The 16,250-nt window shown below is 37.4% G+C and overlaps 1 protein-coding gene across 4 annotated transcripts in view; it reads left to right on the top strand.

The window, feature by feature from the left end:
* The window catches only part of LOC148949208 (uncharacterized), a 242,483-nt gene that overhangs the window by 128,957 nt on the left and 97,276 nt on the right, over window positions 1–16,250 (top strand). For all 4 annotated transcript variants that reach the window (XM_089093251.1, XM_089093252.1, XM_089093250.1 and 1 more), the window contains exon 2: window positions 3,770–3,930. In XM_089093251.1, the coding sequence (XP_088949377.1) occupies window positions 3,770–3,930 (161 nt within the window). The remainder of the gene's footprint in view (window positions 1–3,769; window positions 3,931–16,250) is intronic.

The raw sequence follows: 16,250 nt of genomic DNA on the forward strand, positions 1-16,250 counted from the left end.
GTTATATGATCTTTGAACTATTTTTAACAAAATGGCTACCTCAAAAGTTTATTCGATGTATTTGGGGAAAAAGGCGGGGGGGGGGCTGTTGCCCTTGGACCTCTTTTGACTTTTAAAAGTGAACTAGAACTTTCAATTTCCAATCAAATGAGCCCTCTCTGAAATTTATACGAGCATCCCTTCCATAAGAACCTTATATACCCCCGGGGATAACTTACAACACCTGCCCCCGGGCCCTGGGCAGTTGTGTTGACGTCGGAGTTTTGTCATCTGACCTTTGAACTATTTTTAACAAAATGCCTATCTAAAAGTTTTTATCTGATGCATTTGGGCAAAAGGGGGCGTAGGGGGGTGGGCTAGTTTTCCTCCGATCTCTTTTGACTCTGAAAAAGTGAACTAGAACTTTTAATTTAATGAGCCCTCTCTGAAGTTTATACAAGCACCCCTTCTAAAAGGACCATATTTGCCCACAGGGCATAACTTCCAACGCCTACACCTGGGCCCTGGGGGGTTGTGTTGACCCCGGAGTTTTTTTTATATGATCTTTGAACTATTTTTATCAAAATGGCTGCCTAAAATTTTCTACCGGATGTATTTGGGGGGAAAAGGCGTGAGTGGGGGGGGGGGGGGGTGCTAGTTGCCCTCCGATCACTTTTGACTCTTAAAAAGGTCACTAGAATTCTCTACTTGCAATCGAATGAGCCGCTTTTGAAGTTTATTAAATAAAAAAAACAAGTTTTTTAAACTGAAAGTAAGGAGCGACATTAAAACTTAAAACGAACAGAAATTATTCCGTATATGAAAGGGGCTGTGCCCTCCTCAACGCCTCGCTCTTCACGCTAAAGTTTGAATTTCTCACAACTCTTTTTTTTAAACAATAAAAACTTTAGCGTAAAGAGCGAGGCGTTGAGGAGGGCACAGCCCCTTTCATATACGGAATAATTTCTGTTCGTCTTAAGTTTTAATGTCGCTCCTTACTTTCAGTTTAAAAAACTTGTTTTTTTTATTTAATTTCTGATCGTTTTTTAGTTAATGCAGCTTTTATTTTGGCTCGCCGGCATTGAATAAGTAAACAAAATTTGCATAAAAAATTTACTTTTCTTTTGCTAAATGGCTGTCTCTAAATTTGGTTCTGACGTAATTTAGAAATTAACTTACGTAACGAAATTCTATATTCGTATATTTTTCTTCTGGCAAAAAATACACAGTTGCAGATTTTTGCAGATATGAGCTTGAAACCTCTGTTATAGGGTTTTTTGATACGCTGAATCTGACGGTGTGATTTTTATTAGAATGTTTTCACTTTTAGGAGATTTTTTCCCCCTTTTTAAAAATCCGGCAGATTTTCTCAGACTCATAGCCTTTGATGAGTAATACTAAACTTAATCAAATTCATATATTTCGAATAAGAATTATAAGCCCATTCTTTTAATACATTTATTGACATCAAAGTTCCGTTTTTAAAAGTTTCGATTACTATTGAGCCGTATCGCTTGTTTTTTTTATTGTATTTTTTTATTACGTATATGTTATTACGTATATGATGGGGTTCTCCCCTTAGTCAATACCGCGCTCTTTACGTTAAAAGTTAAAAAAATTTTTAATTCACAAACCCCTGAATCACAACGGCCTTTTAATTATAATAGATATCTCTTTTTAAACCAATAAAAAAACTGTTGCGTAACGCGAGTGTTTTTGACTTGGGGGAGACCCCCCTCATATACGTAATAATTTATGTTCATTTTAAGTTCTAATGTGGCTTTTTATTTTCAGTTGAAAAAACTGTGTTTTTTTAATTTAATTTTTGATCGTTTTTTAAATAATGCTTGGAAATCTGGCACCCCATTCATAGAGATGTCCCTTGCTCCAAAGAAACATCCTCCACGGACATATTCTCCCGCGTACTCCCCGCCTCCAGCCCCCTCCCCCACCAGAAAAAAATTCTTCCTGAAAATGTCTGTATACTTTCCAATCACCAATACAATATGTAAGCAATGGGCAAAGTTCATAACTTGCAGCCCTTCCCCTGGGAACTGTGGGGGATTAAGTCATCGTAAAAGACATATTTATTAGATTTTCGACTACGCTGAACAAAATGGCTATCTCAAAATTTTAATTGGGTGACTTTGAGAAAAAAATGAGCGTGGGAGGGAGCCTAGTTGCCCTCCATTTTTTGGTCACTTAAAAAGGGCACAAGAACTTTTAATTTCCGTTCCAATGAACTCTCCTACGATATTATAGGACCACTGGGTCATTAAGATTACCCCTGGGGAAAAAAACAAAACAAACACGCATCCGTGATCTTTCTTCTGGCAAAAAATGCAAAATTCCACATTTTTGTAGATAGGAGCTTGAAACCTCTACAGTAGGGTTTTCTGATACGCTGAATATGATGGTGTGAATTTCATTAAGGTTCAATAGCTTTTAGGGGGTCTTTCCCCCTTTTTCCGAAAATCAGCCAAATTTTCTCATGCGTGTAACTTTTGATGGGTAATATTAAACTTGATGAAACTTATATATTTGAAATCAGAATTTAAATCTGATTCTTTTGATGTATCTATTGGTACCAAAATTCCGGTTTTTAGAGTTTCGGTTACCATTGAGCCGGGTCGCTCCTTACTTACAATTCGTTACCACGAACTGTTTGATACGACGACCCCTTCCATATGAAGTGCCTGTGGGACAAAAATAATAGATAAATCAATAAATAATAAAACATTGGAGCCGTATGGCCTTTACTATAGGCAACGCTATAGCGTAGCCTCTGACTAGCATGGGGAACCAAATTTGTCGGAATTTTAATTGCTGAATGTATTGGGATTTCAACCAAAAGCAAATTTAAAAATATGCTTGACAAGTTCAGCCGAGTGAATATATAACAATGCTTGAGATAATTTAACTTATTTGTTCTCCAACTACATGTAAGGCCTACAAGGGTAGGAGAAACTCCAACAAAACCCCAAAAGAAACCCAAGGAAGTCTGTTTGACTTCCAATTTGCAGGAATTGCAATGTTTATTAAGTTGCTTGAAATTCAGTTTGTTTTGGTGATAAATGCTGCAAAAATCAACATGTTAAATTTCGAATTCGTAGCTATATATCGTGAGAGCAAATTGGAAGTCTTGTCACCTGTAAGTGCCTGGGTCGCAGTTTACTTATTCTTTTGTAATGAGAATAATATGGGGATCGGGTGCCTTTGGTCGGAAAATTTTGGGGAGTTCTAGTCGCTGCTTTTTTGCTCTTAAGAAATTGCAACATTTTGCTATCCTAATTTGTTCTCCAATCTACGAGGATGAGTAAAATAAAAAATCTTGGGCCTGAATGGAATAACTTTTAGGATAGACCTGCATCAATCCAAATAACTGGAATGACAAGGACAAACATCTGGATCAACTTGATAACTAATCCTTCAGCTGTCGGAACACCCTAGATCATTTACCGGTAGATTTATTACTAAGAATTGGAATCACTTGCTCCAACGTTTTTAGGAACCAAAAAAGTAGGGTCTGGAACTCCTCAGAATTTTTGGCCTAAAGACACCCAATCTGAACACTACTGAGCTCAGAATCATGGGCATTTATTAGGAGAGGTTAACATTTCATCCCTCAAAATAACTCCCTCCCCATCTCAAATCCTTCAAAAGTGAGTGCAAGATTAGTTCCCTCACCTCTGATGGGCTGGTTGTCTCCCCCTACACCCCGTGAAAAATCCTCAGTAACACCCAACATTACTATTATTATTCTATTTCTTGATTATTTTTCCCCTTTAAGAGATGACTTCTAGTGGAGTGTATGAAAATCAGGCCCTGGATGCGTCAGACCTTCAGCTTCAAAGAATCGAAGACCAAGATGATCGCTTATCCGTTGAAGTAGTTGACGCGGATGGCACAAAAGTCTACCCAACTCGAAGAAAATACTACGATAAGGATAGTGTAAGACCTCATTTATATTTAACTGTATTATTGGTTCTGAACAAAAGGCCTTTAAATGCTAGCTAGAATTTTCTTGAATCCCATTAAAATACTTTCAAATGTTGTAGCGGAGTTTTTAAGATGACATGTATTAAAAAGAAAATCTTAGCGGGTACTGTTTTGTGAAGACCAGGGGAATTTTGTTTCACCACCGCTCCCCCAGCCCAGAATTATAAGTCTCCTACATCTCTCCCTCCCCCCCCCCCAAAAAAAAAACAAAACACAAAGCCCATAAACAAAAAAACTTGAAAGTTTGTACTCGATTCTTGAGCCGTATGAAGAGTCTGGTCTAACAGTCTACGAAGATACTCGTTTGACCTCAGGCTCCACGCAAAGCGTCGAACGATTATTTTTAGAAATGAAGATTAGTCATTGGCTAGGAGTTACTCGTACCGTAATTATTTAGGTATATTATCTCCCGCTCTGAAATGTTTCGGAGTAATACCTTATTTACCAAACGTAGGTTTTGTAAGTTTTCCATTAAGTCCTCACACTCTGGCTTTTTTCAAGTAATATATTTCAGACGAGACCGATCATTGAAAAATGGACCAGCAGCAAGTTTTGGTTACTGGAGCAGGCATTTAGGCTGGGACAAGCAAAAATCTATACCAGAAGGGATATCAGAGGGAGAAAGAAATAAAAAGGGCAAAGAATCAAAAGATTACAAGGAACACAGGAAAAAGTGTTCACAGGGAACACGTGATTACAGGGAACACGGAAAAAATTTCGAATATTCATAGCAATGTTAGGAATATAGGGTACTCATCCGAAGGCCCCTTATGACTAAGTAGATTTAACGTAGCACAATTTCAGATCCTGAGATGTAGAACCGTCATGTGGGTATTCTTGCTCAGAATAAAAAGTTTTATCAGTACTGACCTAAATTCTATTTTATTGGGAAGAGAGAGAGAGAGAGAGAGAGAGAGAGAGAGGGAGAGAGAGAGAGAGAGAGAGAGAGAGAGAGAGAGAGAGAGACACAGAGAGAGAGATACAGAGAGATAAAGAGACAGAGAGACAGAGCGATAAAGAGAGAGAGACAGAAAGAAAGAGAGAGAGAGAAAGAGAAAACATAACAAAGAAATGAAAAAGAAAACTCCTGCACACAACATGTTGATGCGTCAAAAGGTTTATCTTATGATATTTTCTTAATAACGTGTTTTATTAATTTGGACGGGGGAAAAATTTTTTCATTATTTTCGTCGTTCTGTACTGAAAAAAAAATTCAATTTTATAGCTTTTGCTTTGTTGACAGCAAGTATTGCAAATATTTGCAATATTTGTAAAATTCCAGTTTCCCTAGCTCCAGATCCATGATTTCACATGATCATTCATTTCTCTTGACTGAAAGTAAATATCAAGGAGGCACACTTGTGCCTCTATAAAGAGGCCACCCACCACAATGTTAAGCGATTTCAGGTCCTAGAGGTCGCAGAGAGACGGCGGTGATTGCATTTTGTAGCCCAAGCTCAAACTAAGAAACGTGCAAAATTTCATCCTCTTCCGACTTTATCTTCATGGGGTAAACTGGGCCGGAAGTTTCAACCCTCCCACCACAGCCACCCTTTAACGTTGTCCGATTGGGCTGAAATTTAGAGGTTAAGCTTTCCTGGGGCCTGGGAGCTTATCCTCGAAATTTCAGCTCAATTTGATCACTCCTTCCATGTTTTCCAAAAACCAAATATCAATATTTGTGGGGATTTGCTTGCGTCAAAAATAGATTCCTCTTACTAAAAAACAATTACAATTGTGTCTCTTTAGTACAGCGGTCGATACTTCTGACTGTCAGGCGGAAAACCCGGGTTCGATTCACCGTCAGAGGAAATTTTTTATATACTGAATTTAAAGTTTAAAAAGGAAACTCAGTTTCTTTTTTAAATTATTTGAAAAAAAAACTACATTTTCTAAAGAGTTAAAGAGGCTGAGTTACAAGGTCGACCCTTAAAACACCCTGTCGAGAAAGAAAAGAATAATACACAATCAGCTAACAGTTAGTCAAGCAATAATAGGTAATAAACTGTACAAAAATGTGCAGAAATTATTTGAAAAAAACTACGTTTTCTAAAGAGTTAAAGAGGCTGAGTCACAAGTTCGAACTTTAAAACGTACAGGGATTAGAAGGTACAGTGGGGGGGGGGGGGCGGCCGTCCCCCAAACCCCCCGCTTTCGCAGCCTTTAAAAAAAAAATGTTAAACAGAAAGTAAGGAGCGACATTAAAACTTAAAACGAACAGAAATTATTCCGCATATGAAAGGGGCTGTGCCCTCCTCAGCACTTCGCTCTTTACGCTAAAGTTTTTATTGTTTAAAAAAAAGAGTTGTGAGAAAGTCAAACTTTAGCGTAAAGAGCGAGGCGCTGAGGAGGGCAAAGCCCCTTTCATATGCGGAATAATTTCTGTTCGTTTTAAGTTTTAATGTCGCTCCTTACTTTCAGTTTAACATTTTTTTTTAAAGGCTGCGGAAGCGGGGGTTTGGGGGCGGCAGCCCCCAAACCCCCCGCTTTATTGTTTAAAAAAAGAGTTGTTTAATTGTTTTATTGTTTAAAAAAAAGAGTTGTGAGAAAGTCAAACTTTAGCGTAAAGAGCGAGGCGTTGAGGAGGGCACAGCCCCTTTCATATACGGAATAATTTCTGTTCGTTTTAAGTTTTAATGTCGCTCCTTACTTTCAGTTTAAATTTTTTTTTAAAGGCTGCGAAAGCGGAGGATTTGGGGGGCGGCAGCCCCCCAACTGTACCTTCTAATCCCTGTACGTTTTAAGGTTCAAACTTGTGACTCAGCCTCTTTAACTCTTTAGAAAACGTAGTTGTTTTTCAAATAATTTCTGCACGTTTTTGTACAGTTTATTACTTATTATTGCTTGACTAACTGGTAGATGATTGTGTATTATTCTTTTGTTTCTCGACAGGGTGTTTTAAGGGTCGACCTTGTAACTCAGCCTCTTTAACTCTTTAGAAAACGTAAATTTTTTTCAAATAATCTGTTATAACGCTGGTTCATCAAAAATTGTTTTATAAATTGCATAGTGAATGTGTAAGTTCGGTATTTTAGTTCCTTTTAAGGTTGCTTTCAAGTTTTGCTTATTTTGATTATCTCTCACTTTTAATAGTTTTTCTTCTTCTTCTTCCTGCCTCTGTTCATGAAGAAAGATAAATAAATAGAAAGGTAGATATTTATTGCGACAAAGTCTCTTTGAGCCAATACAAAATAACAATAAAATAGCAGAACAACAACACATAGCAATAACAAAGACAAAAACGCACATAATAAGAAACAATAATTGCACAAAATAATGCATAATAATAATGCACAAAAATAACAGATAATATTACACACATAATGCCACACATAACTGCAACACATAATAATAAAATTATTATTGCTAATCTTAATCCACTCACAATTTCATAAAAAAAATTATTTGTATATTCCACTTTTTAAAATTGTTTCGAGCCGTTCAGCTCCTCTAAAATACACTCAAAACTCTACAAATCCACTATCTATTAACAAGCAGAGCCGTTCCTACGGCAGTTGGAACCCGGTGAAAAATTAATTGCAGTGCCGCCCTCCCTACTCAAATATAAGCAAAAAAAAAGCCAAATCAAATTGAAAAATTTGATTGAAATAGACGACCCCCCAGCTCTGGCGCCCACTAGCTTCTGTGTTTGGGGCCTCTGACCCGGTTGCCTACGACAAAATGCGATGCCTAAGTGAAATCCTTTTCTTACAATGGTATAGTACGACATGTTCCTGCTGACGTCACTCCGCAAATTCTAAGTTCAATGGCCGAAAAATATGCTAAAGCCGAGAGAATCAGAGAAACACGCTCTTACAAGCTTTTGTTTCACAGCAGCGCAGACTTGCTGACCTTAATGGGCTCTCCACTCACTTATGGCAACGAAAAGCACCCCATAGATGAGTATTGTGTTCACCGATCGGGTCCTTCTATTGTCAAGAATACGGTCACGCTGCCAAGATATGCAAAGGCACTTTTCGCTGCTCAAGATGTTCCGGCAATCATGGTAACTCAAAAGATAGCCCTGATAATGCCTCTATGAAGTGCACCGTGTGCAAGCAGCCAGAACATTCTTGTTACAGTATAGAGTTTCCTATGGCTAAGAAGCCTATGCAGCTACAATGAATAAACGTGATATTAGAGTGGCGGCTTGGAATCTGAATGGCGTGAAGTTATACAAGCCCACTCTCATATAGAGTCTATTATGCAGCAATGACATATTGTGTATACAGGAACGTTTTTCTTCCACTGACTATCTGCCTCTGTTGAAAGTAAACAATAGTACATCCGTCTTTGCCGTTCCTGCTAAGAGTCTTAGATGAGGACGGCCCTCAGGTGCCGTACCTATTCTGTACAAGTCAAAAATTTCAGCATCTCTCTTGGCTGAAAACAAATATTTTTTTGCAATTGAAATCGGAAATATAGTGATCTTCTCATGTTAACTATTAACCCATTATCGTAACTTCGTCTCAGAGGAAAAATTTAGCAAAACAGTAGCTAAGCTAGTCAGCTCTTATAATCAAATCGTAGATAAGTCTCTCTCTGTCATTATTTCTGGCGATTTTAACTGCGATATTACTCAGCAGTCAAATCCAAGGACTGAAATCCTTCTTTCTGCACCTGATAATCTGAATCCTATTTTTAATGACTTTGCATACTCTCATGTTCACATTTGAAGTGCAACGAGTTTCCTGGACTTTATGATGTGCTCCAGAGACGTACAGGTTCATAGTGCCTGCCATGTTGACCTAAGTGTTTCCTTTACGACGGCTGAAATTGTTCGAACTTATTTAAGTTCGAACTTTTTTTCGATTTATTATATTATTTAAATTCGAATTATTATATTTCGAATTATTATACCTTCTAAGAGATATAACAATTTTTACAAGTGAAACAGAAGCAGAAGCGGTTCTTTAAGCAAGAGTGGAAAAACATCGATACTGATACCTAAAGATATGTCCTGGATTTCATTCTTGTAAAAATTATGATCTATTTTCACCTACTTCAGCAGAACTAAGTGGTAGCCCCAGACGAAAAACAAGCGTTAATTAATATTATTTACTGATCTGAGATTGCGCATGCCATGCGCTGTGCTGAGTCTGATGCCGTGTCATTACGAAAAATATGAGTAGGTTCTGAAGTACCCAAATGGTCGCTTAATTCAGAGCTAAAGTAGTCATGTCAGACTTCAAAATTTTGGTACTACCTATGGAACGACTGTGGGTGTCCCAGGTTTGGTGTAATAAGCAAAATAAGGTTGAACACAAAAAAAATCTTGAATTTTCTGCAGAAGCATAAAGCGAGTGCTATCGATGCAAACACAGATGCTCTTAATAAAAAACAATTTAAATCTGGTGATTTGTTGAGAAGCAGAAGTCAAACAAATGCTCCGACAATGTAAATCTACCTTGTCAAGATAAAAGATAAGATGATATTTATTTTCAAAAGGCTTTCACAAGCTCTACTAGAGCCAAATTCGTCTCATATGTTAGGTAAAAGAAATCAGAACAATAGATACAGCAAGACAGAGTTTATAAATACTAATCCAGCGTAAAAATGGACTGTAAAAATTTAACACAAAATAGTAAAAAAAAAAAAAAAAAAAAAAATTTCCAAGAACTAAAATTAACTTAATGCAATTCATGGCAATAAAAAAGGAAGAGTGGGGGGGGGGGGGGTAAAATGATAATACATATGCCAAACAACTATCACAGGTTAAAAGATAAAATAGCTGAATTCGAATTCCAAGTCAAATACTGTAAAAAAACAACAATTGAAAAATTGAAATCAGAATATCAGTTAAATGTCAAAATTTCAAATAGAAATATTTACAACTAAAGAGAGGATTGCGCAAAGGAAAAATTAAAAAGAAAAGAAAAAAGAACTCAAATAAGAACCACAAAAGGGCAAAAAAAAAGTGGCAATAGATAAAAATTGGGCACAGTTATTGTGACCATACACTATCAACTAAAATAAGAGACGGAGGAGTCCATGCAGGTTCAGTACGCATATCAGGATTTATTAAGGTGCTCCAGAATAGAAGGTTTAAACCTTTTTCGGAACATCTCTGTTACTACAGGGATCGGAGAGTAAGTTGAGATTGCTAGGGAGGCAAAGCGGGAGAGTCGGGGTCTAATAAAATTGTGAAAATTGGAGAAAATGTCCTCCGTCCGGGGATTAGAAATGGCGGATTTGGCAAAACGCAAACACATTTTTAATGAAGAAGACTGGCTAAATTATTTTCACTTTGAATTCCCGCTCTAAGTTTGGAAGCGAAATACCTGTCGCCAGTTGCCAGTACCAGTCGCTACTTCATAAATGTCTCCAGGGTATTGAATTAGATGTCTTAACGACTCATGACGTATCTTGTACCTTTGACTCGGGCGTGCATTCTTATCTTCTGTGGAGCGCAGAAAGGTCAGGTGAGGAATCAACCGAATTTTGTTTTTGTACTCAAAAACATGTACTTGAAGCTGCGTTTTGCTATAAAAGTGCCTACATAAGATGGTTATGTTCGATTGAAAGTATTATTACGTATTTGGAAAGGCACTCGACAGGGAGGAGCTAAGTCTCCTCCTTTCCACAATAATAGCGTTAGGGAATCTCAAAAGAAAGCTAAATTGAGTTAAGTCTACCGTAGATTTGACTTTTCATTAATAAATTAATCGGACGATACATGTCATATATGATTTATGTCTTCTGTTGAAAAAACTTTTCCTATCCTGAGCGCTGATTATAAGAAAGTCGGCCTTTCTTTCAATGCTACCAAAAGTGGAATTATCGTTTTTGGTTGTCATGGGGGCAATGTAAAAAAATGTCCAATTGGATGGGTAAATTGTCGAAATTTCACCTATGATTAATTATCTCGGCCTTCCTAGTGGTGCAAACCTAAAGTCTGCCCGTTTACTCCTACAACAGCAGCTGAGTGAAAAATTACGCAAAGCTTTTGGTATCCCCGTAAACACGGTATAACCGATGCATCCTAGCTAGAGTATACAATACCTTTTCTGTACCCCGCGTTCTTGCTCTTTTGCCGATTTGGAACAATTTTACAGAAAGTGATATTAAGTAAATCAGGTAAGCGTTTTTTTGAAATGCTAAGTTTCTGCTAGGTTTGCGGCTATGGAGCAAGAACCGATGTCTTATATCTCAATACCGGATTGCAGACCCTTTAGGCACAGTCGTTGGTAGACACGCACATTTTTTGGATGCACTTAATCCCTCGTTTTCACTATTTTCTGCATTGACCTTGTGTTGTTTTGTTTTCAGTGCTTTTTATGTTTCTGTTGTGCTTTCTTACATTTGTTTCATTGTTTCGCTCTTTTTTCTTCTTCTTCTCTTTTTTTTGCTCCAATACGACGCTTTTATGAGTTTTTTTTATAAATGCATCATCATCATCATCATCATCATTCAAAGTTTTAGTGTCATCATAAAATGGCAAACACGAGCCCAGGCGTGTCAAATAGGGGGGGGGGGATGCAATTGTTCGCTTAAAGTTTTGTCTCCCCCTCATAAAAATAGCTTTTGAAGGTATTTTCACTGAAAAATTTTTGGCAGTTATTGTCATTAGAAAATCGATAAACAGCATTGTTGGCCATCACCTACGAAATTTAAAATGACGCAAATTTTTCCTCTTTCCTACACTTTTATGAACTGAAAGCCCTGCACTAATCATTTTCTCGGCTTTAGTTCAACAACTTACACGCAACTACCTCGAATCATGGTTCCAGCGATTGCTGCAATCAAACAGTTCGTGGTAAGGAGTAAGTAAGGAGCGCCCCGGCTCAATAGTAACCGAAACTCTAAAAAACGGAATTTTGATACCAATAGATACATCAAAAGAATAAGATTTTAATGCTGATTTCAAATATATAAGTTTAATCAAGTTTAGTCTTACCCATCAAAAGTTACGCGCCTGAGAAAATTTGCCTGATTTTCGAAAAAAGTGGGAAACACCCCCTAAAGGTTATAAAACCTTAATGAAAATCAGACCATCAGATTCAGTTATCAGAGAACCCTACTGTAGAGGTTTCAAGCTCCTATCCGCAAAAATGTGGAATTTTGTATTTTTTGCCAGAAGAAGGATCACGAATGCGTCTTTATTTGTTTTTTGGTATTTTTCCCCAGGGTGATCGTACCGACTCAGTGGTCCTAGAATATCGTGGGAGGGCTCATTCAAACGGAAATCCAAAGTTCTAGTGCCCTTTTTAAGTGATCTAAAAAATGGAGGGCCACTAGGCTCCCTCCCGCGCTATTTTTTCCCCAAAGTCACCTGATAAAAATTTTGACATAGCCATTTTATTCAGCATGGTCGAAAATTGTATAACTATATCTTCTAGGATGACTTAATCCCCTAAAGTCCCCCGGGGGAGGGCCGAAAGTTACGAACTTTATCAAATGTTTACATATAGTATTGGTTATTGGGAAGCTTACAGACGTTTTCAGGGGGATTTTTTCTGGTAGTGGGGGGTGGGGTGGGTGGGTCAGGGGTTATGTGGGAGGATCTTTCTATGGAGGAAGTTTTAATGGGGGAAGGTTAATTGATATGAAGGGGGCGCCGGATTTCCCAGCATTATTTAAAAAAAACATAAGAAATTAAATAAAAAACAAAACAAGTTTTGCAACGGAGAGTAAGAAGCAAAGTCAAACCTTAAAGCGAACGGTAACATTTCGTATATGATTGGGTTCGTCCCCTAGTCCATGCTTCGCTCTTTAAGCCGAAGATTTTTAGTACTTTCATAAGAGCTATTTATTCTAATTAACGGCCTTTGTGATTAAGGGGTCATTTTTAAAGAATTGGAACAAAGTTCGGACTTTAGGGTAAAGAACGAGGTATTGACTAGGGGGCGAACCCCCTAATGTACGTATTAAAAATATTTGAATATAGGAGTTTGTTACGTAAATTAATTTGTAAATTACGTATATTTACTACTAATAAAAACGTTCGTAAATAAAATTAAACAACTTTCAAGAAAGCCATTTAACCAAATAAAAGTAAAATTAATATGCAACTTTTGTTTTAATTATTCATGTACGGTGAGCTAAAATCAAAACCTGCATTATTTCAAAAGCGTTCAAAAATTAAATTAAAAAAACCAGGTTTTTTAACTGAAAGTAAGGAGCGACATTAAAACATAAAAAGAATAGAAATTATTCCGTATATTAAAGGGGCTGTACCCTCCTCAACGCCTCGCTCTTTACGTTAAAGTTAGACTCTTTCTGACAACTCTATTTTTAAAACAATAAAAAACTTTAGCGTTAAGAGCGAGGCGTTGAGGAGGGGACAGCCCCTTTCATATACGGAAAAATTTCTGTTCGTTTTATGTTTTAATATCGCTCCTTACTTTCAGTAAAAAAAACTTGTTTTTTTTAGTTAATATTTACAAGTTCCCACTATCTGATTCATATTTCTCGTCTGGCTTTAAGTTCCTTTTTGGGTAGCAAAAGAGATCGTGCCACTGAAAAGTGGTGTCTTCTGCCAGTTTGTGAAACAAGGCAAGAAATCCTTAACAAATAGTAACATGAATGCTGCAGTGATAACCTAAGTTTTTGATAAATCATTAGCATATGATGGCCCTCTTAAGCAACAAAATGATCGTGTCACAGCAAAGTGTAAAATACCTTGTAGAAAAGTTTGAGGAAGGTTGGAGGTAAAACCTATTTTTGACGTCGTGTTTTAACTAATTATCATTTTGACTTGTTTAGTTTCCTTGCCAAAGCTAAATTAAAATGTTTTTCTAAGTTTTATTGTGTATGTTTACAAAAATAAAAAGAACAAATATTAGCTAAAAAAACGATCTAAATAAGCTCATTATAATATATTAAAGAATATTCTCCATCCTTAAACGTAGCCATTTTAGTACTTTTGAGGAGCGGGGTAGACCCATTCATTTGCACCTCTCTGCCAGCCAAATTCCTGTGTGTTACGGAGTAAAACAGGGTCCAGTTTTAAGTCCTGCAATATTTAACAATTCCATCCGCTGTGTAACCCGCTGAATACCGCCTTTTCTTATCGAGCCATCCATTGACACGAGTCGCCTTTCGTGCGTGGATTAAATAAAAAAAAAGTTTTTTTTAACTGAAAGTAAGGAGCCACATTAAAACTTAAAACGAAAAGAAATTATTAAGTATATGAAAGGGGCTTTCCCTCCTCAACGCCTCGCTCTTTACTTTAAAGTTAGACTCTTTCTCACAACTCTATTTTTAAAACAATAAGAAACTTTAGCGTTAAGAGTGACGCGTTGAGGAGGGGACAACCCCTTTTATACGGAATAATTTCTGTTCAGTTTAAGTTTTAATGTCGCTCCTTACTTTCAGTTAAAAAACTTTTTTTATTTAATCAAGGAGGCACACTTGTGCCTCTATAAAGAGGCGACCCACCCCAATGTTAAGCGATTTCAGGTCCTAGAGGTTGCAGAGAGACGGCGATGATCGCATTTTGTAGCCCAAGCTCAAACTAAGAAACGTGCAAAATTTCATCCTCCTCCGACTTTATCTTCACGGGGTAAACTGGGCCGGAAGTTTCGACCCTCCCACCACAGCCCCCCTTTAACGTTGTCCGATTGGGCTGAAATTTAGAGGTTATTCATTTCCTAGGGCCCGGGAGCTTATTCTCGAAATTTCAGCTCAATCCGATGACTCTGTCCTTGTTTTCAAAAAATCAAATAGCGTCACTTAAATTTAATGTCACTTTTATTTTGTTATAAACGAATAAAGGACACCGTTGGAACCTGAACAGTTTGACTGAGCACTCATTAGAAGTAGAATTCAACCTGGTAGGGCCTTCTTATATTTTAAGACCAAAAAAATTATACCCCGAATTAAAATTTACGAAAAACCTCGTTTTCCTATAAGAACCCGCTATAAGCGGGCTCTTATCGTTTTCCTATAAGAGCCCGCAAGTGATTCTATGTCCTAGTGGTCACAGAGAGACAGCGACAGTCGCATTTTGTAGCCCAAGCTCGAACTAAGAAACGTGCGAAATTTCACCCCCCTCTAACTGTATGTTCATGGGTATAAGTGGGCCGGAAGTTTCGACCCTCCGACCACAGCCCCCCTTTAACGTCGTCCGATTTGGTTGGAATTTAGAGGATAAGCTTTCCTGGGGCCTGGGAGCTTATCCTCGAAATTGCAGCTCAATCTGATCACTCCTTCCCTGTTTTCCAAAAACCAAATATCAAGTTTTGTGGGGATTTGCTTGCGTCAAAAATAGATTCCCCTTACTAAAAAACAATTAAAATTGTGTATCTTTAGTACAGCGGTCGATACTCCTGACTGTCAGGCGGAAAACCCGGGTTCGATTCACCGTCAGAGGAAATTTTTTATATACTGAATTTAAAGTTTAAAAAAGAAACTCAGTTTCTTTTTTAAATTATTTGAAAAAAATTACGTTTTCTAAAGAGTTAAAGAGGCTGAGTTACAAGGTCGACCCTTAAAACACCCTGTCGAGAAAGAAAAGAATAATACACAATCATCTACCAGTTAGTCAAGCAATAATAAGTAATAAACTGTACAAAAACGTGCAGAAATTATTTGAAAAAAACTACGTTTTCTAAAGAGATAAAGAGGCTGAGTCACAAATTCGAACCTTAAAACGTACAGGGATGAGAAGGTACAGTTGGGGGGGGGGGGCTGCCGTCCCCCAAACCCCCCGCTTTCGCAGCCTTTAAAAAAAAAATGTTAAACTGAAAGTAAGGAGCGATATTAAAACTTAAAACGAACAGAAATTATTCCGCATATGAAAGGGGATGTGCCCTCCTCAGCACCTCGCTCTTTACGCTAAAGTTTTTATTGTTTGAAAAAAAGAGTTGTGAGAAAGTCAAACTTTAGTGTAAATAACGAGGCGCTGAGGAGGGCACAGCCCCTTTCATATGCGGAATAATTTCTGTTCGTTTTTAGTTTTAATGTCGCTCCTTACTTTCAGTTAAACTTTTTTTTTTAAGGCTGCGAAAGCGGGAGGTTTGGGGGCGGCAGCCCCCTAACTGTACCTTCTAATCCCTGTACGTTTTAAGGTTCGAACTTGTGACTCAGCCTCTTTAACTCTTTAGAAAACGTAGTTTTTTTCAAATAATCTAGTAAAGAGCGAACTGTAGCCCATAGTAACAAAAATTCTAAAAACCCATTTTACAAAAAAACTGTCTAGTATGATAGAACTGCTATTAGACGCTAATTCAGGAATGATAACTGCTACTCGATTAATATTTGTACTAAAAATTTCTTGCGAAAACAAATAATTGAGAATTTCAAAAAAGAGCCTGAAACCCCATGAAAAT

The sequence above is a fragment of the Artemia sp. Qi Xiang Cuo genome, chromosome 8, assembly GCF_049724085.1.
Source record: "Artemia sp. Qi Xiang Cuo chromosome 8, ASM4972408v1, whole genome shotgun sequence".
Classification (NCBI taxonomy): domain Eukaryota; kingdom Metazoa; phylum Arthropoda; class Branchiopoda; order Anostraca; family Artemiidae; genus Artemia; species Artemia sp. Qi Xiang Cuo.